Source organism: Takifugu rubripes, chromosome 19, assembly GCF_901000725.2.
Source record: "Takifugu rubripes chromosome 19, fTakRub1.2, whole genome shotgun sequence".
NCBI classification, from domain to species: Eukaryota; Metazoa; Chordata; class Actinopteri; order Tetraodontiformes; family Tetraodontidae; genus Takifugu; species Takifugu rubripes.
Window position 1 is genome coordinate 19,317,205 of NC_042303.1, and position 21,997 is coordinate 19,339,201.

General features: G+C 51.8%; 5 protein-coding genes and 1 long non-coding RNA gene across 12 annotated transcripts; 3 read left to right on the forward strand and 3 right to left on the reverse strand.

Annotated features, from left to right (window-relative positions):
• Positions 1-1,811: 1,811 nt before the first annotated feature.
• Positions 1,812-10,107, forward strand: mmp24 (matrix metallopeptidase 24). Its single transcript, XM_029826229.1, has 10 exons — positions 1,812-2,003; positions 4,143-4,291; positions 4,416-4,532; positions 5,698-5,797; positions 5,919-6,123; positions 6,623-6,784; positions 6,876-7,090; positions 7,257-7,395; positions 7,460-7,726; positions 8,073-10,107. The coding sequence occupies exons 1-10, from the start codon at positions 1,884-1,886 to the stop codon at positions 8,432-8,434; spliced, it is 1,836 nt and encodes a 611-aa protein (XP_029682089.1). The 5' UTR covers positions 1,812-1,883; the 3' UTR covers positions 8,435-10,107.
• A 1,841-nt stretch (positions 10,108-11,948) lies between these two features.
• LOC105419063 (skin secretory protein xP2-like) lies at positions 11,949-13,423 on the reverse strand. Of its 6 annotated transcripts, none has more exons than XR_965984.2 (3): positions 13,017-13,423; positions 12,331-12,775; positions 11,949-12,253 (listed from the first exon to the last, which is right to left on the reverse strand). XR_965984.2 is itself a non-coding variant. In XM_011620422.2 (3 exons), the coding sequence occupies exons 1-3, from the start codon at positions 12,674-12,676 to the stop codon at positions 12,159-12,161; spliced, it is 408 nt and encodes a 135-aa protein (XP_011618724.2). In that variant the 5' UTR covers positions 12,677-12,974; the 3' UTR covers positions 11,949-12,158. The 6 variants fall into 6 exon arrangements, 2 of the variants coding, with proteins under 2 accessions (XP_011618724.2, XP_011618723.2); XR_965987.2 differs by having other exon boundaries at positions 12,331-12,689; positions 13,017-13,412; XR_965985.2 differs by having other exon boundaries at positions 13,000-13,091.
• An 859-nt stretch (positions 13,424-14,282) lies between these two features.
• Positions 14,283-16,892, forward strand: eif6 (eukaryotic translation initiation factor 6). 2 transcript variants are annotated; one of them, XM_003978990.3, is made up of 7 exons: positions 14,283-14,429; positions 14,593-14,798; positions 15,158-15,243; positions 15,383-15,558; positions 15,886-16,062; positions 16,180-16,364; positions 16,450-16,892. In XM_003978990.3, the coding sequence occupies exons 2-7, from the start codon at positions 14,692-14,694 to the stop codon at positions 16,457-16,459; spliced, it is 741 nt and encodes a 246-aa protein (XP_003979039.1). In that variant the 5' UTR covers positions 14,283-14,429; positions 14,593-14,691; the 3' UTR covers positions 16,460-16,892. The 2 variants fall into 2 exon arrangements, with proteins under 2 accessions (XP_003979039.1, XP_011618727.1); XM_011620425.2 differs by having other exon boundaries at positions 14,318-14,429; positions 14,671-14,798.
• Positions 16,893-16,894: 2 nt separating this feature from the next.
• Positions 16,895-20,296, reverse strand: map1lc3a (microtubule-associated protein 1 light chain 3 alpha). Its single transcript, XM_029827278.1, has 4 exons — positions 20,134-20,296; positions 18,161-18,216; positions 17,905-18,011; positions 16,895-17,835 (listed from the first exon to the last, which is right to left on the reverse strand). Exons 1-4 carry the CDS (start codon positions 20,171-20,173, stop codon positions 17,673-17,675), a joined length of 366 nt encoding a protein of 121 aa, XP_029683138.1. The 5' UTR covers positions 20,174-20,296; the 3' UTR covers positions 16,895-17,672.
• Positions 18,610-19,725, forward strand: LOC115246993 (uncharacterized). Its single transcript, XR_003886094.1, has 3 exons — positions 18,610-18,778; positions 18,943-19,098; positions 19,203-19,725. It is a non-coding gene; the product is annotated as an uncharacterized lncRNA (long non-coding RNA).
• A 105-nt stretch (positions 20,297-20,401) lies between the features above and the next one.
• Positions 20,402-21,715, reverse strand: dynlrb1 (dynein, light chain, roadblock-type 1). The gene is made up of 4 exons (XM_003979039.3): positions 21,565-21,715; positions 21,240-21,315; positions 20,998-21,165; positions 20,402-20,734 (listed from the first exon to the last, which is right to left on the reverse strand). Exons 1-4 carry the CDS (start codon positions 21,565-21,567, stop codon positions 20,691-20,693), a joined length of 291 nt encoding a protein of 96 aa, XP_003979088.1. The 5' UTR covers positions 21,568-21,715; the 3' UTR covers positions 20,402-20,690.
• Positions 21,716-21,997: the final 282 nt, after the last annotated feature.

A 21,997-nucleotide genomic window follows, 5' to 3' on the forward strand; every position in this document is an offset into this window, starting at 1 on the left:
GACTTGGTGGGTCCTGCTGGGACTTGGTGGGTCCTTCTGGGTCCTGCTAGGTCCTGCTGGGACTTGGTGGGTCCTTCTGGGTCCTGCTAGGTCCTGCTGGGACTTGGTGGGTCCTGCTAGGTCCTGCTGGGACTTGGTGGGTCCTGCTGGGTCCTGCTGGGTCCTGGTGGGACTTGGTGGGTCCTGGTGGGACTTGGTGGGTCCTGCTGGGTCCTGGTGGGACTTGGTGGGTCCTGCTGGGACTTGGTGGGTCCTGCTGGGACTTGGTGGGTCCTGGTGGGTCCTGGTGGGTCCGGGAATGTTAGGGGAAGGTTGGATATATTGCTGTCACATTGTTCCTGGACGGGACGTCCTGCCAGGAAACGACAGGGCCAGCAGACCTCCGTCCGCTCACTGAGCCTCACAAACACCGGCGCCTCGGCCTCGTGCACGTCAGCGCACGTTGGGACATTAAAAAGGCTTCGGCGACAAGAATGAACGCGCTAATTCTGTCACGACTCGAGCAGGCGAGTGTTTGGTCGGAACATCTCGCCTCTAAGATGTGACAGAATTAGCGCGTTGAGCCGCCGTCGCTGTGATTAGAACGTGTCCCAGAAATCTATTAGCTGCTTTATTATCGTTAATGTTGTTGCTTTATCATCGTTAATGTTGCTTTATTATCGTTAACATTGTTGCTTTATCATCGTTAATGTTGCTTTATTATCGTTAATGTTGCTTTATCGTTAATGTTGCTTTATTATCGTTAATGTTGCTTTATCGTTAATGTTGCTTTATTATCGTTAATGTTGCTTTATTATCGTTAATGTTGCTTTATCGTTAATGTTGCTTTATTATCGTTAATGTTGCTTTATTCTTCATGCTTAGCTCTCGTGTTGGGACACAAAGATCAAAGCCACTCGTCTTTCTTCTTCTCTTCATTTTCCGTCTCTTCTTTAATTATCTCATCAACTGAACTTGACTCACCGTCTGGAAGCTCCACAACAACCAACAGACCCGAACCACAGACGCGCCTGGTGTGCACGTGCACACGCACGTGCACACGCACGTGCGTGTGAGAGAGAGAGAGAGTACAGAGGAATTCAACTGGTTTATTATTGTGATCTTTTCTATCATTCTAACCCTATAATGATAATAATTGTATATATTAGTGTATATATTACATAGTGTATATTATATAGTGTATATATTACATAGTGTGTATATATTATATAGTGTATATAGTGTATATATATTATATAGTGTATATATTACATAGTGTATATATTACATACTGTATATATATTATATAGTGTATATATTACATAGTGTATATATTACATAGTGTATATATATTATATAGTGTATTACATAGTGTATATATATATTATATAGTGTATTACATAGTGTATATAATATAGTGTATATATTACATAGTGTATATATATTACATACTGTATATATTATATAGTGTATATATTACATAGTGTATATATATTATATAGGGTGTAGATTAGATTTATCTAATTTTCTATATTGTGCGTCAGTCACCAAATCTGGATCAAAGAAACAAAGAAAAGTGCTGCTGCCCCCTCGTGGTTGAATCCGGATTAATTTCTTCAGATTAAAATCAACAAAACAAGCGGTGACGTCACAAACAGAACTCCGGAAGTCCGTCCCCTCAGAGCTCGACTGTGCTGCAGCGCCCCCTGCGGCCGCGCCGCGCTACTGCAGCAGCACCACACACCTGACAGGAGCGGACATCCGGCCGCCTCATCCAGCTGTTCATCAGCCTAACTGAGCATGCGCGGTGGGGGGGACAGAGCCCGGGGGGGGGGGCGCTCCAGTAAACAAGCGGACCTGGATCCTGGAGCTCGCGAGCGGACGGTGGAGCAGCGCGCGCGGGGATGTCAGCCATGGCGGCCGGAGGCGGCGGAGCTGCGGGGCTCCGCTGGAGAACCTGCTGCTTCCCTCTGGTCCTGTGGGTCGTCTCGGTGTGCGCGGAGGACCGGACGCTGATGGTGGAGGTGGGTCGCGCGGCGTGCACGCACCTGCGCGCAAAAACAGTGCGCGAGGAGGCTGCCGACTCACCTGGATGTCAGTCTTCACTTTAAATGTTTCCTGTCCTGTGTGAAGTGTGCGCGAGGGAGCTCGTGCGCGAGCGCGTGTTCTTTGTTTAACGAGGCCGGAAATGCTGCCTTAATCGATGATCGGTTTCATTCATTTCATCTCTTGGTTCTATTGTTCACGTGACCCCACCAGGGTTTGATTTCCCGCTTTTAATGAGGCTCGTGTTGTCAATAAGTGGCCATCAGCATGCGGCGCGTGGTAACGTGAACCTGAGAGCGCGCGCTGCTTCACCACGATGCTCGGAACAAAAGCTCCTCTCTCTCTCTGTCTGGATGTCTCTCTCTCCTCTCTCTTTGTGTCTGTTCCTCTTTTCTTTCTCTTCATCTCCATTTTCTTTCTTTCTTTCTTTCTTTCTTTCTTTCTTTCTTTCTTTCTTTCTTTCTCCTCTCTAAATATAGCCTCCCTCCATAATTGATGAAAATGGCAGGAGGAGGAGGAGGGGGGGAGGAGGAGGAGGAGGGGGAGGAGGAGGAGGAGGAGGAGGAGGAGATGTTCCAAGTTCTTTGTTGTCTGACCAAACGTGTCCAGACTGAATGTCCTCACAGAGATCTCAAAGCCTGGATGTTTAAAACCTCCACATCTGGGGAACATGCAGATGTTTCAGGATGTGGGTCAGTGGTTATGAAACGGTTCCTCTGAACGTTTGTCTGCTCCGGCTTTGATCACATGATCAGGGAGACGGAGGACGCTGCGCCGTGTGATTAACAGGAAGCTTTCCACCACTTCCTGTCACATGTGACGAGCTCAAAGATCAATAATAATAATCAATATGGAGATGAGAACAAATGATGGATGAGAGGATGGATGGATGAGAGGATGGATGGATGGATGAGAGGATGGATGGATGGATGGATGGATGAGTGGATGGATGAGAGGATGGATGGATGGATGAGAGGATGGATGGATGATGGATGAGAGGATGATGGATGGATGGATGAGAGGATGGATGGATGGATGGATGAGTGGATGGATGAGAGGATGGATGGATGGATGAGAGGATGGATGGATGATGGATGAGAGGATGATGGATGGATGGATGAGAGGATGGATGGATGAGAGGATGGATGGATGGATGAGAGGATGGATGGATGGATGGATGAGAGGATGGATGAGTGGATGGATGAGAGGATGGATGGATGGATGAGAGGATGGATGGATGGATGGATGGATGGATGGATGAGAGGATGGATGAGTGGATGGATGGATGGATGAGAGGATGGATGGATGATGGATGAGAGGATGATGGATGGATGGATGAGAGGATGGATGGATGGATGAGAGGATGGATGGATGGTTGATGGATGAGAGGATGGATGGATGATGGATGAGAGGATGGATGGATGAGAGGATGGATGGATGGATGAGAGGATGGATGAGTGGATGGATGGATGAGTGGATGGATGGATGATGGATGGATGGATGGTTAGGGTGAGAGAGTGAGAGGGTGAGAGAGTGAGAGGGTGAGAGAGTGAGGGGGTGAGAGAGTGAGGGGGTGAGAGAGTGAGGGGTGAGAGAGTGAGGGGGTGAGAGGGTGAGAGAGTGAGAGGGTGAGGGGGTGAGAGGTTTAGGGTTGGACAGTCCTCAGATTCAACCAGTTAGCTGTCCAGTTAGCCGCTAACGTCCATGTGGGTGCATGTGCCATAAGGTCACCTGTTTCCTGATCATGGGTTGTCGTGGTAACGCCTGATTCTACCCGATAACTTCCTGGGTCGGTGTGGCTTTGATCCCTGGGGGATCAAAGGACGTGGTCATGTGGGTCTTTGCTGTCAGCATCGTTTCGTCATTTTCCTGATCGGTGGTGAAAGTTTCTGGTGTCGCGTAACGTTTGTGTCCGTCACGCTTTGGCCCCGCCCACATGGTCGTCAGCAGCCGTCACTCAGAGCGCTGGTTGTCGTGCCGACGGAGGCTGAGACACTGAAATATTAACGAGCGGCTGAGGAGAAGGAGGAAGCTTCTCCTTCATGATCCCTCCAGCACATTTCTGCCCCGCCCCCGCGTTAGCTCCTGCTAACAGTGCTAATGTCTCCGCCTCACAGACGTGGTTAAAGACCTACGGCTACCTGCTGCCTCACGCCATCCGGACCTCCGACCTGCGGCAGGAGACGGTCCTGCAGGCCGCCGTGGCGTCCATGCAGCGCTTCTACGGGATCCCGGTGACGGGAAGACTGGACCAGACGACTGTGGAGTGAGTGACCGTCACGATGGTTGTGAGACGACTGACAGCTGCTACCTTTTAGGCTCCGCCCACACGGAATCGTTTGGAACTCCTGATTCCTTTCGGCTCAGGTTAATCAAAGGTTTGTTCTCAGGTGGATGAGGAAACCTCGCTGCGGCGTCCCAGATCATCCTCACGCCAGCCGCCACCAGAGGAAGAGACGCTTCGCTCTGACCGGGCAGAAGTGGAGGGATAGAAAGATCTCCTACAGGTGCTTCTCTTGGGTGCTTGGACAGGTGTCCCGGGATTTGGTGTCCCCGCGTCCTGGTTCAGGCCTCCAGGCAATAGCCACGCCCACAATGACAGTCTGACCAATCACACATCAGCTCTTAGACAGCAGAAGAGAAAAAGGTTCTTCCTGGGTTTGGATACCAACGTTTAATCGGATCATGAAGGTTAATCAGATCACCAATGTTTGATCAAATCATGAAGGTTAATCGGATCATGAAGGTTAATCAGATCATGAAGGTTAATCGGATCATGAAGGTTAATCAGATCATGAAGGTTAATCAGATCATGAAGGTTAATCGGATCACTGAAGGTTAATCGGATCATGAAGGTTAATCGGATCATGAAGGTGAATCAGATCATGAAGGTTAATCAGATCATTAAGGTTAATCGGATCATGAAGGTTAATCAGATCACCAATGTTTGATCAAATCATGAAGGTTAATCGGATCATGAAGGTTAATCGGATCATGAAGGTTAATCAGATCATGAAGGTTAATCAGATCATGAAGGTTAATCGGATCACTGAAGGTTAATCGGATCATGAAGGTTAATCGGATCATGAAGGTGAATCAGATCATGAAGGTTAATCAGATCATTAAGGTTAATCGGATCATGAAGGTTAATCCGATCACCAAGGTTTAATCAGATCATTAAGGTTAATCAGATCATTAAGGTTAATCGGATCATGAAGGTTAATCAGATCACCAATGTTTGATCAGATCATTAAGGTTAATCCGATCATCAACGTTTAATCGGATCATGAAGGTTAATCAGATCATGAAGGTTAATCAGATCACTGAAGGTTAATCGGATCATGAAGGTTAATCAGATCACCGAAGGTTAATCAGATCATGAAGGTTAATCGGATCACTGAAGGTTAATCGGATCATGAAGGTTAATCAGATCACCGAAGGTTAATCAGATCATGAAGGTTAATCAGATCATTAAGGTTAATCAGATCATGAAGGTTAATCGGATCATGAAGGTTAATCGGATCATGAAGGTTAATCGGATCATGAAGGTTAATCAGATCATGAAGGTTAATCGGATCATGAAGGTTAATCGGATCATGAAGGTGAATCAGATCATGTAATAGGAACCCTGTTGATCCGCTGTTGTCTCATCTTTAATTCTGGTCTCTGCAGCATCTCCAACTTCACCCCTAAAGTGGGCGAGAAAGACACCCAGCGGGCGATCCGGCGGGCCTTCGGCGTGTGGCAGAGCGTCACGCCGCTCTCCTTCCAGGTCAGTCCTGCGGTTCCTGGTCCTGGTCCTGGTCCTGGTCCTGGTCCTGGTCCTGGTCCTGGTCCTGGTCCTGGTCCTCCGCCCGTCCACAACTCAGCAACTGGTCTGCTGCCTCTTTCAGGAAGTGCCGTACTCGGAGATCAAGAACAAGGGCAAGGAGGCTGACATCATGATCTTCTTTGCCTCTGGTTTCCATGGCGACAGCTCTCCATTCGATGGCGAAGGTGGTTTCTTGGCCCACGCTTACTTCCCTGGTGCTGGTATCGGTGGAGACACCCACTTTGACTCAGATGAACCGTGGACGCTTGGCAACGCCAACCACGACGGTGAGGGAGCGTCACCCGACCTGAAGGTGTTGCCCAGGAGCCCCAACGTGGGTGTAGTCGATTGGGGCAGTTATTCCACAGTGGAAAGGTCACGAAGGTGCCCACAGAAATGCCCCCACGGTGGACAACCCCAGGGTGATCTACCACCTCAGGGGGTGATGGGGGCACCAAAGTGGTGAAGCACCTGCTGGGATGGTAAACATGGCAGAAGGTTCCTGGCAGCGGGTGCGTCTATATTAGCTGTCCCCCAGAGTCTGTCCTGGCTGGAAAACCTCTGTTCCGCCTCTGCTGAGGACGGGATGAAGGTGCTGGTCCTTCTGGGCCACTTGGTCCTTCTGGGCCACTTGGGTCATGCAAACTTTGTTATTGTCCATGTTGCTGGGCAGAGGAGCTCAGCTCCATCACCCCTGTGGAGCAGCAGGGTTTGAAGTTGCCTCCATCTTCAGGTGTCCGCTGAGGGTCACGTGCTGATGTGCCCCCCTTTCCCTCTGCTCGGCAGGGAACGACTTATTCCTGGTGGCGGTCCATGAGTTGGGTCATGCGTTGGGTCTGGAGCACTCCAACGATCCCAGTGCCATAATGGCGCCCTTCTACCAGTACATGGACACGCACAACTTCAAGCTGCCGCTGGACGACCTGCAGGGGATTCAGAAGATCTACGGTACTGACCCCGACCCCACAGGCAGAACTCAGGAAGTAAGCTAACTGTGTTTGAGGTTGGTCCTGATCCTGAATGTTCTGATCCTCTCCAGGCGTCCCTACAGCCATGATGGAGCCCACCAGGCCGTTACCCACCCTACCGACTCGCAGGACACCCTCCACCTCCGAACGCAAGCACGACCGTCATTCCCGGCCGCCGCGTCCTCCCGCGGACCGACCGGCGCTGCCAGGGAACGGCCGACCCAACATCTGTGACGGCAACTTCAACACGGTGGCGTTTTTCCGACGTGAGATGTTTGTTTTCAAGGTGAGCGTAGAGAGAATCAGGAAACCGGTCAGGTTTGGTCCCCGAGCGCCGCTGAGCTTCTTCCATCGGCTGCTTTTCTTTCCAAACCCTGGAAACGTCATTTCCTCATTCAGGACTTGAGACAGCTGCTCCAGCACCAACCTGTTCTTGTCCACCTGTATCACAGGACCGATGGTTTTGGCGCCTGAGGAACAATAAGGTCCAGGAGGGATACCCCATGCAGATCGACCAGTTCTGGAAGGGTCTGCCCCCTCGGATCGACGCCACCTATGAGAGACCTGATGGCAAATTTGTCTTTTTCAAAGGTAAAAACAAACTTAGCTGCAATAACGGAGAGACATGTTGTGACATCGGCCGTTTGGTCTCCAGGTGATAAATACTGGGTGTTTAAGGAAGTGACGGCTGAGCCCGGTTACCCTCGCAGCCTGGTGGAGATGGGCAGCACCCTCCCCAAAGACGGCATCGACACGGCCCTGCGCTGGGAGCCGGTTGGAAAAACCTACTTCTTTAAAGGGGACCAGTACTGGCGCTACAACGAGGAGAAACACACCACCGACCCAGGATACCCCAAACCCATGGCTGTGTGGAAGGGGATCCCAGATGCCCCCCAGGGGGCCTTCATCAGCAGAGAAGGACGTGAGTGCCTGCTAACAAATGTAGCTCTGAATTAGCAACATCGTTGGTACAGCAAACAAAACATGTAGCATGTTCTCCGAGCCACATGTTGAGTTCATAGTTATCAAACTAGCTTCAGAGGCTAAGGTAATACAAGCTAATAGCTAGCTAATACAAGCTGCTCGACTAAACGTATGATGTGAAGGTGGTGGGTTTTATTGGGTTTGGGCTCTGTAGCTTTTTCCAGGCTAGAATGTAGTGGTTCTGTAAACTATTGAGTTTAGTTCATAGTTTACAGCAGGTTAGCATTTAACCGCATGGACGATTTAACGTCTGGAGGAGTGTCTAACCTGTTTTCCCCCACCAGACTACACCTACTTCTACAGGGGGAAGGAATATTGGAAGTTTGATAACCAGAAGCTGGCGGTGGAACCTGGATACCCCAAGTCCGTCTTGCGTGACTGGATGGGCTGTGATCAGTCTGAAGTGGGTCGCTCTGGAAAGGGTAACCGTGGTGACCGGCAGCTGACCCTGGATGACGTGGACATCCTGGTGACCATCAATGATGTGCCGCCAACGGTCAACGCCATCGCCGTGGTGATCCCGTGTGTTCTGTCGCTGTGCGTCCTGGTGCTGGTTTACACCATCTTTCAGTTCAAACACAAAGGAGCGCAGCAGAGCGCCGCCATGCAGCTCTACCACAGGTACCCGGTTCAGGAGTGGGTCTGACCTCATGGCGCCGACCAGTTCAACGTTGTGGAAGAATGTTGCAGTGGATGCTAATTCTGCTAGCTAGTGATGGTGTGTCAGGGTAGTTTTAGGGGTGCAGGAGAACTGTCATGTGACACACATGCACTTCCTGTTAAGCCAGAGTTCAGAGCTGATGTCATGTGACTGAAACCTGCTGTTTCTTCTTGGACCTAAAAAAGCAACTTTTCTCAGTGGAAAACAGATGCCGGGTTCACTATCGGCTCACAAATAAACAGTGATATTTAGAACGAGAATAGAAACTAGAACGTGTTTAGGCAGAAAGGCCATGAAACAACCAGTGATCTTTGTTACTGGTCATTGAGATGGACGGAGATCTTTCACCACACTGGACTTCTTCACCTTTCACTCCTTCATCGCCTCGCTCTCCCAGCGTGATGTCGTCAGCGTAGAGGGAGAACCCTCAGAAGGGCGTCCAGGTGAACGTAGGCTGTGGGCGGAGTCAGAGCTTCTGATGGTTGCCGGTCTTCTTTAACCTCCATAAACATCAGGGAGGAGTCCTGGTCCTGGTCCTGGTCCTGGTCCTGGTCCTGGTCCTGGTCCTGGTCCTGGTCCTGCTCATCGGCAGGCGGAAGCATTCGGATCCTCAGGTCCTCCGTTAACGGTGCCGCTCCGCTCCTTCCTGACTCACGGCCACCTTTCCTGTCAAGAGTGACCCGGAGCCTTTGAACGCTTCACTGCGGCGCTCCTGAATGGTCCCGTTCTTCAGGAGGTCTCGCTGACAGCTCAACGTGGATTCCTGTTCAGAACACAGGAGCAGTCCCTCAGAGGTTCCACCTGCTCACCCACAGACGTCACCTTCACTAGAGGTCAGGGGTCACAGTGCTGAACTCCATTCTGACAGGCGCCAACCTGCTGTGGATGGTTGGGCTGTATTGAGGAACGTGCCAAGTGCCTTGCCTCAGGGCACTTCAGCGATGGGTGCAGGGCAGGAGAGCAACTCAACCCCCTTCATCACGTGGTGACAGATTAAAGGTTCTGGTCCCGGAGGAACAGGAAAAATGGGGGTTTTGTGTTTAGGTCCCTGCAGAAGGTGGAGGTGATCCAGCACCTCCGTCTCTGCTCCTCACAGTGGTCAAACGCCTGCCTAATCACCATGGCAACGCAGCGCCTGGAGGACCTGCTGTGGTTCAGGGGATGAAAGGTCCAACAGGAAGGATCCAAACTGCCAAAAGCCCTTTTTAATGCAACAAAACACAGAAAACGTCAGAATGAGCAAATAAAAGTTTATTGATTCGATTTTCGGTAGAAACTAAAATAACGTCGCTGCAGCATCCAAACCTGAACCAGCCGCCGGTACCGGCCGTGCTGGTTAGCGCTGACGGGTCCGAGGGGGCGTTGAACAACAGGCCGTTGCCTTTAAAGGTGGACTCGGAGGTCCGGGGTCACGGCTCCCACACACCAGAGCTTCCTGCTCCTCAGCCAGTCGCAGAAGCTACGCTGAGGTTCTGTTGCCTGTCTGGAGCGGAGGTCTTCCTTTACTCGCCTGCTGCTGCCTTTGCTGAGACCAGACCTATGGAGCAGGAGTGCAGGGTTGGAGCTTTACTGCTTTTCTAAAGATTTTAACTGTAAATAACTTCTAAACGTGGTTTCATGACTAAATCGGTTCAAAATAAAACCTGACCTGGAGGCAACCTGACGTTTGTTTCTTCTGTAAATTGAACCAGTTTCCTGTTTGTCTCCCTTTACGATGGAAACGGTGATTTTTGCACGTCGTAACGTAAACATAGAGGGAACGTAAACAGAGGGAACGTAAACAGTGGGAATGTAAACAGAGGGAACGTAAACAGGGGGAACGTAAACATAGAGGGAACGTAAACAGTGGGAATGTAAACAGAGGGAACGTAAACAGAGGGAACGTAAACATAGAGGGAACGTAAACAGAGGGAACGTAAACATAGAGGGAACGTAAACAGAGGGAACGTAAACATAGAGGGAACGTAAACATAGAGGGAACGTAAACAGAGGGAACGTAAACATAGAGGGAACGTAAACAGAGGGAACGTAAACATAGAGGGAACGTAAACAGAGGGAACGTAAACAGAGGGAATGTAAACAGGGAATGTAAACAGGGAACGTAAACATAGAGGGAACATAAACAGAGGGAACGTAAACAGAGGGAACGTAAACATAGAGGGAACGTAAACAGAGGGAACGTAAACATAGATGAACGTAAACAGAGGGAACGTAAACAGAGGGAACGTAAACAGTGGGAATGTAAACAGAGGGAACGTAAACAGTGGGAATGTAAACAGAGGGAACGTAAACAGGGGGAACGTAAACATAGAGGGAACATAAACAGAGGGAACGTAAACAGAGGGAACGTAAACATAGAGGGAACGTAAACAGAGGGAACGTAAACAGAGGGAACGTAAACATAGAGGGAACGTAAACAGAGGGAACGTAAACATAGAGGGAACGTAAACAGAGGGAACGTAAACATAGAGGGAACGTAAACAGAGGGAACGTAAACAGAGGGAACGTAAACGGGGAACGTAAACATAGAGGGAACATAAACAGAGGGAACGTAAACATAGAGGGAACGTAAACAGAGGGAACGTAAACAGAGGGAACGTAAACATAGAGGGAACGTAAACAGAGGGAATGTAAACAGAGGGAACGTAAACATAGAGGGAACATAAACAGGGAACGTAAACAGAGGGAATGTAAACAGGGAATGTAAACAGAGGGAACGTAAACATAGAGGGAACATAAACAGAGGGAACGTAAACAGAGGGAACGTAAACAGGGAACGTAAACATAGAGGGAACGTAAACAGAGGGAACGTAAACATAGAGGGAACGTAAACAGAGGGAATGTAAACAGAGGGAACGTAAACATAGAGGGAACATAAACAGGGAACGTAAACAGAGGGAATGTAAACAGAGGGAACGTAAACATAGAGGGAACATAAACAGAGGGAACGTAAACAGAGGGAACGTAAACAGAGGGAACGTAAACATAGAGGGAACATAAACAGAGGGAACATAAACAGAGGGAACGTAAACATAGAGGGAACGTAAACAGAGGGAACGTAAACATAGATGAACGTAAACAGAGGGAACGTAAACATAGAGGGAACGTAAACATAGATGAACGTAAACAGAGGGAACGTAAACATAGATGAACATAAACAGAGGGAACGTAAACATAAAGGAACGTAAACATAGATGAACGTAAACAGGGAACGTAAACATAGAGGAACGTAAACAGAGGGAACGTAAACATAGATGAACGTAAACAGAGGGAATGTAAACAGAGGGAACGTAAACATAGATGAACATAAACAGAGGGAACGTAAACATAGAGGAACGTAAACAGAGGGAACGTAAACATAGATGAACGTAAACAGAGGGAACGTAAACATAGAGGAACGTAAACAGATCTTCTGTTTCGCTCTTTCAACACATGTTCAGTCTTGTCTCGCGTCCACGTCAACAGTGAAATGCTAATAACGCTAATAACAGAAGAATCCTTCACGGGTTTCAGGTTTTTATTGCATCTTTTCAGCTTCCATAAAGTGAAATTATTTCTATAATTATAAATATCAGATGTTGATGAAGGTTTCCCAGCAGGTTCTCCACCGGAGACGAAACAGCGGTCCGAGCTTTGGATTTCCCAGGACTTTGTGAACACGTCGTCTGGCCCAGAATCCCAGATCATCGACTCTTGAACTGGGACCAGTTTAGTACCAGTTTGTGCACGTGATCATGAAGCACATGTCGTCCACAGTCTTGTTTCCCATGAGGCACTGGGGCAGTTCTGGTCGGTCTGGGGGTTCTAAAAGCGTCAGGACTTTAGCATAAACCTTTAAAACCTTACTCGTACCTGTTCTATTGGACCTTGGAGCTGCTTACCTGGACCCTCGCGGTGCTCCTGCTCACCTGGGGCAGGCGCCGGGGCCGAGCTCTGCTCACCTGGGGCAGGCGCCGGGGCCGAGCTCTGCTCACCTGGGGCAGGCGACGGGGCCGAGCTCTGCTCACCTGGGGCAGGCGCCGGGGCCGAGCTCTGCTCACCTGGGGCAGGCGCCGGGGCCGAGCTCTGCTCACCTGGGGCAGGCGACGGGGCCGAGCTCTGCTCACCTGGGGCAGGCGCCGGGGCCGAGCTCTGCTCACCTGGGGCAGGCGACGGGGCCGAGCTCTGCTCACCAGCAGCCTCCTGCCCTCTGGAGCTCTGCTCCTGGTGGCTCTGCTCTGCTCCCATCGTCAGGACAAACCTGAGCAGCACAGGTGAGTCACAACGTCATTAGGACTGAAGATGGCCTTCATTTAAAACACGAGCTCCAGCATCTTTTATCATTTCCTGTAAATGAGAGACATTTAGCTGCTTTTAATTTAGAGTTTCAACTAAAAATCTGAAGGATTAGCTGGATGTAATAAATAGCTGGTTGATTCCGAGTCACAGCTTTGAGTTTAATATGTGAGAGGACTGGTGTGTGTGTGTGTGTGTGTGTGTGTGTGTGTGTGTGTGTGTGTGTGTGTGTGTGTGTGTGTGTGTGTGTGTGTGTGTTTGAGTGTGTGACAGACGGTGAAGCTGACGGAACCTCGGCCCAGCAGGACGGCTCCGGTTCGGATGAGTCTCGATGTTTCCAGGCAGGTTCCGCCCTGGACGCAGTTCAGCACAGATCGTCTCGGGGGGAGAGGATGATCACTCTGCGCTATATGCGACGTGCTGACTGTGGTCTTAGCTGGTCAGTTTAAACAACATGCTAACATCGACACCAACAACATGCTAACATCGACACCAACAACATGCTAACACCGACACCAACAGACGCGCTTCCCACCCCACACTGGTTGGTCTTTGAACAGAAACCAAAGAAAGGAAAACTGGCTTCTTTTCTTTGGGACTGCGAGCAAGAGCTCTGTTCGTATCAGAAGATCTTTGTTAAACCTCCCCGCTGTGACGTCACAGCCATGGGCAGCAAATGGAAGCGTCGGCAAAACAAGACGTCACGCAGAGCGGCCACGTGATTGGCTGCTGACAGCGGCTACGTCAGGAAAGAGGCGGGAAAGCGCGGCGCGTGCAGTTGCTATGCAGGTTTCGGAGGACGAAGCGTGTTTTGATTGATTGATTGATTGATTGATCGATTTTAACAGATTATTTATCAGTGAAAACACGTGTGAGCGATAAACTAATAAAAAAGACAAGGATTCATATCTGAACATTAAAGTCTGATTAAGTTCTCATCCGAACAACTGTGGCATGTTGTTATTAATAATCTGTAAGTCTTTATTAATCCTCGATGTACAGTCAAGAAAATCTGAGAGATGAATGAGATGAGGAGCGTTCACACCAGCAGCTGAAGGTCCAGCGATGGACCAGTGACCTCCAGGTCAGCACAGCTCTGACCAACACCCCCACCTGAACCCCCACCTGAACCCCCACCTGAACCCCCACCTGAACCCCCACCTGAACCTCCACCTCCACCTGGAAAAGAACCGCTGGACTGGACCTATTGAAGGTCTGGAGGTCTGCAGGTCTGGAGGTCTGGAGGTCTGGAGGTCTGCAGGTCTGCAGGTCTGCAGGTCTGTAGGTCTGAAGGTCTGCAGGTCTGGAGGTCTGGAGGTCTGCAGGTCTGAAGGTCTGCAGGTCTGGAGGTCTGCAGGTCTGCAGGTCTGCAGGTCTGCAGGTCTGGAGGTCTGGAGGTCTGGAGGTCTGCAGGTCTGCAGGTCTGTAGGTCTGAAGGTCTGCAGGTCTGGAGGTCTGGAGGTCTGCAGGTCTGAAGGTCTGCAGGTCTGGAGGTCTGCAGGTCTGGAGCTCTGTAGGTCTGGCCTCCAGCATCCCAACCTCCTGCTGCCCCCTGCTGGCCTTTGTGTGACCTGAACCCTCTCCGGGACCCGGAAGCAATTTAACTTTACGTCCTACGTCATCGCGCTTTTCCCAACGCGGAAGAGAACACGTGGGGGTCGAAGGGAGCGCTCGCGCATACTGCACGGCCTCGCACCTCATCCAGGTACCGACTCTCCTTATATTGAATGTTTGTTGTATTGGCGCGCACGTGGTCACCTTCAGCGCGTGAGCAGAGGTGTTCTGTCTGGTTCACACGACCAACTTGTGCATCGTAGCTAGCCGAGCAGCTATTAGCGCTAATGCTAACGTGTTCAACACGTTCAAAGTGATCGCTGGGAACCGAAGCGGGTCGTAACCGAAGCGGGTCGTAACCGAAGCGGGTCGTGACCGAACCTGTCGTCTAGGACCAGGACCCGACCGTCGCCATGGCCGTCAGAGCCTCGTTTGAGAAGAACAACGAGATCGGCTGCTTCGCCAAGCTAACCAACACCTACTGCCTCGTGGCCATCGGCGGCTCCGAGAACTTCTACAGGTGAGCCGCTCGGAACCGCGTTGGTCCCTCAGAATGTGGACTTGGAACAAAGAACCAAAGCAGAAAATAGAAAATAAAGCAAAATAGAGGCGCTTCAGCGTAGGTGCTGGATGACGTCATCCGCGTGACTCAGCATTTAATGACGTCGCATAAAAACACGTAATTGCCTGACCCAGGAAGCGGCAGGTCCGACCTGCTGACCCGAGATCCAAAAATGGGGTGAGACTTTGGTTTGTTGGGGTTAGAAGAACAACTGTTGGGGGGCGTCCCCCCCTGACCGGTGGATCCGGTGGACCCGGTGGGTCCAGTGGAACCAGTGGGTCCAGTTCGCTGTTAATGTTCCTGTTTGTGTGACACAGCGTGTTTGAAGGCGAGCTAGCAGAGACCGTCCCAGTGGTCCACGCCTCCATCGCAGGCTGTCGCATCATCGGCCGCATGTGTGTGGGTGAGTCTCTCTCTCACACACACACACACACACACACACACACACACACACACACACACACACACACACACACACACACACAGGACGTGGCCCATCTGTTGGCGTCCTCGCTGATTGGCCGTGTGTGTCATGTGACCAGGGAACCGCCACGGCCTGTTGGTGCCCAACAACACGACGGACCAGGAGCTGCAGCACATCAGGAACTGTCTCCCCGACAACGTGCGGATCCAGAGGGTGGAGGAGCGACTGTCCGCCCTCGGGAACGTCATCGCCTGCAACGACTACGTGGCGCTGGTCCACACCGACCTGGACAGGGTGAGGCACAGAAGCGGCGTTCCTCAGCGCCACCCTGAGGCTCCACCAGGCCAGCGCAGACCTGGTCCCCCAGCGTCTCCGTGCTCACTCGTACTCGCGCTGTGTAGAAGCTAACTTCAGCCTGTTAGCAGGCTATGCTAACAGCCTCCGCTACATTAACCAGGCTCAGACCAGCCAAGGCGAAGGATGCGTAGCATCGTGGCGCTCCGGGGGCCACGGACGCCCACGTCAGCCTGTCCTCCCTGACCACGGCGGCGTGATTCACTCCGCAGGATTAGCGTCCTGGACGCACCACCTTCTGAAGCGTGTCCATGTGTCCCCCCCCAGGAAACGGAGGAGATCCTGGCTGACACCCTGAAGGTGGAGGTTTTCCGTCAGACGGTGGCGGAGCAGGTCCTGGTCGGCTCTTACTGCGCCTTCAGCAACCAGGGAGGCCTCGTCCACCCAAAGACGTCCATCGAGGACCAGGACGAGCTGTCCTCGCTCCTGCAGGTCCCCCTGGTGGTGAGTACGGGTCCTACACGCAGGCTCCTGCTGGCTGATGTCCACCTACACGTCCTAATGCTGTTAGCATTAGCTTTAGCCTGGAGTTTGATGTTGACGTGAGGCGCCCGTGTGCAGGCGGGGACGGTGAACCGGGGGAGCGAGGTGATAGCGGCGGGGATGGTGGTCAACGACTGGTGTGCGTTCTGCGGCCTGGAGACCACCAGTACGGAGCTGTCGGTCATCGAGAGCGTGTTCAGGCTGGGCGACACGGCGCAGCCCTCCGCCATCGCCACCAGCATGAGGGACTCGCTCATCGACAGGTACGTGCTCCCCTTCCGCCTCTGGCGCTCCTCGCCCGCCACGCCGTCGCCACGCCAACCACTGTTTTCCTCCGTCTCCCGGCAGCATGGCGTGAGGCGCCGTCACACTCAACTTCCTGCTGCTGATCCACCTGGAGCCGCTGGTCTGCCACGATCAGCGCGACCATATTTGGCACTTCCTGATTCTCCAGCTCATTTCTCCGTAAGACCGTTTTTGGAAGATCTCCGGGAGCAGCAGGTCCTGGTGGGTCCGTCCGGAGGAGCCTGCAGTGACCACGGAGGAGGAAAAGCTTCCGATTCCCTCTTCCTTCCGAACCCGCGACCGTCTGAGCTCAACCTTTGGCTTCGTTCTTCATGTTTTCAGGAGAACTTTGGAGGAACTTCAAAGCCTCAGTTTTCCATTCAAGAAACTGACATTTTTTGGAACTTTGAGAAACTTTTTTTTCTAAATTCCAAAAAAAAAAATCAAGTTTTGTTTTTGATGTTTCTTCTTGTGTGTGAAATAAAGAAAAGCTCTTTTTAGCAGCGGCTGGTGTTCAAAGGCAACTTTCTCTTTATTGGCAACAGCTTGAAGGAACCTGAACTTCACGAAGCCAAAAGAAACTTTATACAACTCGATTAAAACGGGAGTTTCACACATTTCACATGTAGATTTGTAAAACATCTATAAAGAATTAGCATTTAAACTTGACGTTAATATAAAACATGCAGTTTTGTGCCGCTTTCCTACCTGTGAAACGTGAAGATCAAAGGACGATACAAAACCTTTAAAGTGGCCACAGAACTACGCAGACTTACGTTAGAATCTGTGCAAAACAAGCTGGTTTCATGTTTGTCTACCGATGCTAACGTGCTAACGAGGCGGGAAGGACGCTGCAGCTTCCATCTGCTGCATGCATGTGGCTAATGTGGCGGGATGCTAACCTGGCGTCAGCAGCGAGGACATTAAAGATCACATGACCAGGATGGAGACAGCTGTCAACATCTGGAGCTTCAGGCTGGCAGCAACAATCGGAAAAAGACCTCAAACTACAAGTTAAAACCGTTAAAAGTCACCGTTTGTTGTGACGAACAGAACCTGACCACGCAGGAAGCTTCAGAGTCCAAGTTAAAACTCTTGGCTTTCAAAATAAGAGTCTGCATGATGGAGTCTGACAGCGCCCCCCAGCGGTGGGACCTAGCGTTGCATCTACTGACCAATAACGAGGGAGCTGAGCGGGGGGCGGGGCTTGTTACCACAGTGATGTATCTGTCTGCTGAGTGGGGGGTCGTGACCCCACCTCCCAGCGCTCCCAGCGCTCCCAGTGCTCAGCAGCCGAAGGTCTCCTGGGAGGCGTAGACCATGTAGAGGAAGCCGTCCTCGTCCCGCTCCTGCTCGTAGATCTCGGAGATGGGCGTGGACACGGACACCATGCTGTGCTGGTTGACCAGCAGGAAGAAGGCCTGCGTGGGGTTCAGCTGCAGGCGGCGTCTGGGAGGAAGGAGAGGAAGTGACGGAGGCTCCGCCCACCTGCAGGTAAGAGCTGCGGCGTGTTCCTACCTGATGATCTTGACCAGCTCGCTCATGTTCACGTGATCTGGAACCAGGAACTTGGTCTTGTCCAGAACCGGCAGCTGTTTCTCTCCCTTATATCTCTCAATGATCACCTGCAGACAGGAAGTGATGCGTCAGCATACAGGAAGCAGCGTACCAGACAGCCCCGCCCACTGGAAACCACGTGGACCAGGTGTGGACCTGTGACCAGCAAAGCTCCGGACTCGGGGTCAGAGGTGAGTGTGTGGACCAAAGATCTTACGGGGATCTTGTTGGGGTGCTGTTCTCGGATCTGCTGGACCTCTTTGCAGCGATCAGCTGGGGAGAAGAAGAAGAAAAGGTGTTTCAGCTGGAGTTCAGGCTGAAGCAGCAAATCCAGAACAAACTGGAGCAGGTGGAGCCCTGACGGGGGTCAGGAGGGCGGATGGAGCCCTGACGGGGGTCAGGTGGAGCCCTGACGGGGGTCAGGAGGGCGGATGGAGCCCTGACGGGGGTCAGGAGGGCTGGCGGAGCCCTGACGGGGGTCAGGTGGAGCCCTGACGGGGGTCAGGAGGGCAGGAGGGCAGGTGGAGCCCTGACTGGGGTCAGGAGGGCAGGAGGGCAGGTGGAGCCCTGACGGGGGTCAGGAGGGCAGGTGGAGCCCTGACTGGGGTCAGGTGGAGCCCTGATGGGGGTCAGGAGGGCAGGTGGAGCCCTGACAGGGGTCAGGAGGGCTGGTGGAGCCCTGGCGGGGGTCAGGAGGGCTGGTGGAGCCCTGACGGGGATCAGGTGGAGCCCTGGCGGGGGTCAGGAGGGCTGGTGGAGCCCTGACGGGGGTCAGGAGGGCTGGTGGAGCCCTGACGGGGGTCAGGTGGAGCCCTGACGGGGGTCAGGAGGGCAGGTGGAGCCCTGACGGGGGTCAGGAGGGCAGGCGGAGCCCTGACTGGGGTCAGGTGGAGCCCTGACGGGGGTCAGGAGGGCAGATGGAGCCCTGACGGGGGTCAGAAGGGCAGGTGGAGCCCTGACGGGGGTCAGGAGGGCTGGTGGAGCCCTGACGGGGGTCAGGTGGAGCCCTGACGGGGGTCAGGAGGGCAGGTGGAGCCCTGACTGGGGTCAGGTGGAGCCCTGACGGGGGTCAGGAGGGCAGATGGAGCCCTGACGGGGGTCAGGTGGAGCCCTGACGGGGGTCAGGAGGGCGGATGGAGCCCTGATGGGGGTCAGGTGGAGCCCTGACGGGGGTCAGGAGGGCAGATGGAGCCCTGACGGGGGTCAGGTGGAGCCCTGACGGGGGTCAGGAGGGCGGATGGAGCCCTGATGGGGGTCAGGAGGGCAGGTGGAGCCCTGACGGGGGTCAGGTGGAGCCCTGACGGGGGTCAGGAGGGCAGATGGAGCCCTGACGGGGGTCAGGAGGGCAGAAGGTCCCAGCTGAGCTGTCTACAGACGGATCACATGACCTCTTTAGGTGAAATGACCTTAACATGAGAACTTTTCTGATGTGAAGAACTCCAGAGCGCCCCCTGTTGTCACATGACCAACCCAGGCCACAGTCCGGTCAAGGTGGACCTTCTGGTCTCGCTACAGCTCCCAGACTGGAGCACTGGTTCTGGTTCTGGTGCTCACTGGTTTACAGGAACTAGTCCAGGTCGGGACTGACGTCACAGGGGCGTGTCCCAAAGGTGGAACACTGATGTTCTGAAGGTTCTGGACCGTGGACCATTATTAAACGGTGGGCTGAAGGTCAGCTGATCACCGCGTTTTCACCGGATTATGGGGAAAAGCAGGTAATCCGATTCATAATCTCCCTCCGTGCTTCAGACAACCGAGGACATGACGTCATCGTCCGCTTCTTTAGCATCAGATTACACCAAACCGTCTGGGCACGTGTCCGGGAACAATGTGTCAGCACCTGTTTACTGCTAACTCATGTAGCCACAGCTAAACCATGACAATGCTAGGCCTCGCTAGCTTCGGAGCTAGCTAATGACAGATGGCCTTTAAAACAGCCAACTGGACACTGAACGCAGCACAAGATTAGCTGGGATTTGACATTTCTTCCCCTTCAACATTCATTTCACTTGTCATCACAACATTAAACTAAGAATATGGATGTTGTCAACAGGTCGCTTTTGTTGTTTGCTGCTCCCATCGTTTAAACAGCTGTTAAACCCAGAAAGCTGCTAAAATAACCCGAGTCAGCTCCGCGTCAACAAACTCACGGGCTAAGCTAAGCTAAGCTACTGCTTCTAGCCTTCTTACCAAAAGTCCTCCGCTGTTTGAAAGGTCTGTCTGACGGCATCTCGGTGGGGTGATAACGCTGTTATAACCCGGCCAATAAAAGGATTATAGTGCACTTCTGTCTCCGAACGTCCGTCGCTTGAGTTTGTGTCAACAACCACCGCTGACGTCACCCGGATTTAAAGGGAACGTTCGTCACTTCCTGTCGGCGCAGCTTCAAAAGGCCTTCAGCGGCCAGCGTGGTTGGCATGTTGTTGAACATAAAATAAAGCATTTTAGACGCAACAAAAGCGTTTTAAGAGGTTTTATTCGGGAAGAAATGACCTTGGAGAGTCACCATGGTAACAGACGCCTGGAATGTCTCTGCCAGGTTGTGCAAACAGCCTTCAGCAACCATAAATCATCAAAGAAACATTCGGGACTGAATGTGTGTTCCCGTCTCACCACAGCGGGATGCTAAGCTAAAGAAGGGCGGCGTCATGGTCACATCAAAGCAACAGCGAGTGCATCGACAGTCCAGGTTCATAACAAAGAGTTTTAATGAGTTAAATATGAGACAATGGCGACGTGCTCCTCCTCTAATGTCCTGGATTCTGAATGACGATCAGGAAGTAGTCCTTATCTGTGGGAACACACAAAAACAAAGGATAAGGCCAGGAGGCGAGAAGGTGGCCGCCTCTGCCTCCAGCGGACAGAAAGACGGACTCTTTCCTGACTGGAGGTGCAGGTGAACCGGTTTAAAGAGCACCAGGTCCCAGAGGAAGCCAGATCAGCTGGGCTGCGTCCTGTCCTGGACCGGTCGGCGTGGAGGTCTGGTTAAACTAGTTCTGGCAGAGAGAAGGTTCTCGGGCCTGGATGACCGAGAACAAACCTTCAGCTGCTCACCTGGAGCGATCATGATCTCGTTCTTCTTGGAGCGCACCCGCAGGAAGGTCAGGTCGTTCTGGGGGTCGATGTCTCGGATGGTGGTCCTGGCCTTCATCAGCAGCTGGTGAATCAGTCCGGCGTACTGGACAGTACTGGTGCTGTCCAGAGTGGTTTTGATGGGAATTCCTGAGGAAAACCAACACGCAGCACCATAAGATCCCCACAAATATTCCAGGAAGAACAAAAGAAATGAATTCCACCTTCTGAATTGGCGACGATGATGCCCTGAACTCCCTTCTGGCTCTGGATTCTCTTCAACGTTTCTTCAACTTCAGCCTGAAAAACATGTTCAACGGCTCCGTCAGCCTAACATTAAGGGCACATTTATGGCGAGATTTAATATAAAACGAGCGTCGTCAGCGAGAAATAACAAGATAAACATCTACATTAAGGCCACGACGAGGGCTAATGAGCTAGGTGCTAAAGACAACGCCCGCGCAAACAAAAACAGTCACATAAATGAAGCCAAACATCACAGTTTTAATTCCTACGCGCTCGTAAAATTGTACTTGAAGAGTTCTTCACCATTTTAAAGATGAAATCTTTGACAGAATCTCCGCTTTTGGCTCACAAGCTAATATCTCAGCTGTTGTTGCCTGGGGATACACTTCCGGGTCAAAGGGTACAGTGATGCGTTCACGCCCGGGGAATCAGCAGGAAAAATTCACGTCGACAACGATCCACAGCAGTTTGTTGTGTGCATCCACACAACCAACCAAATATATATCAAATCCTTTTCTAACCATCTTTAGCTCTTTAAATTGCCGGAAATGTTTATATAACTTTTCGGTCACATTTATTGCGTTTTAAAACTACAATTATGTACAACAACAACATGTAGCGTGACTCCACCGGGCTGGAGAATAAACTGATTTTAAAATAAAAGCAGCTCCATCGTTGCTGTTCTTTCGAAGTATCCAGCTGTTCGTTGACTTTAACAGCTGTAGTAACATGTGCA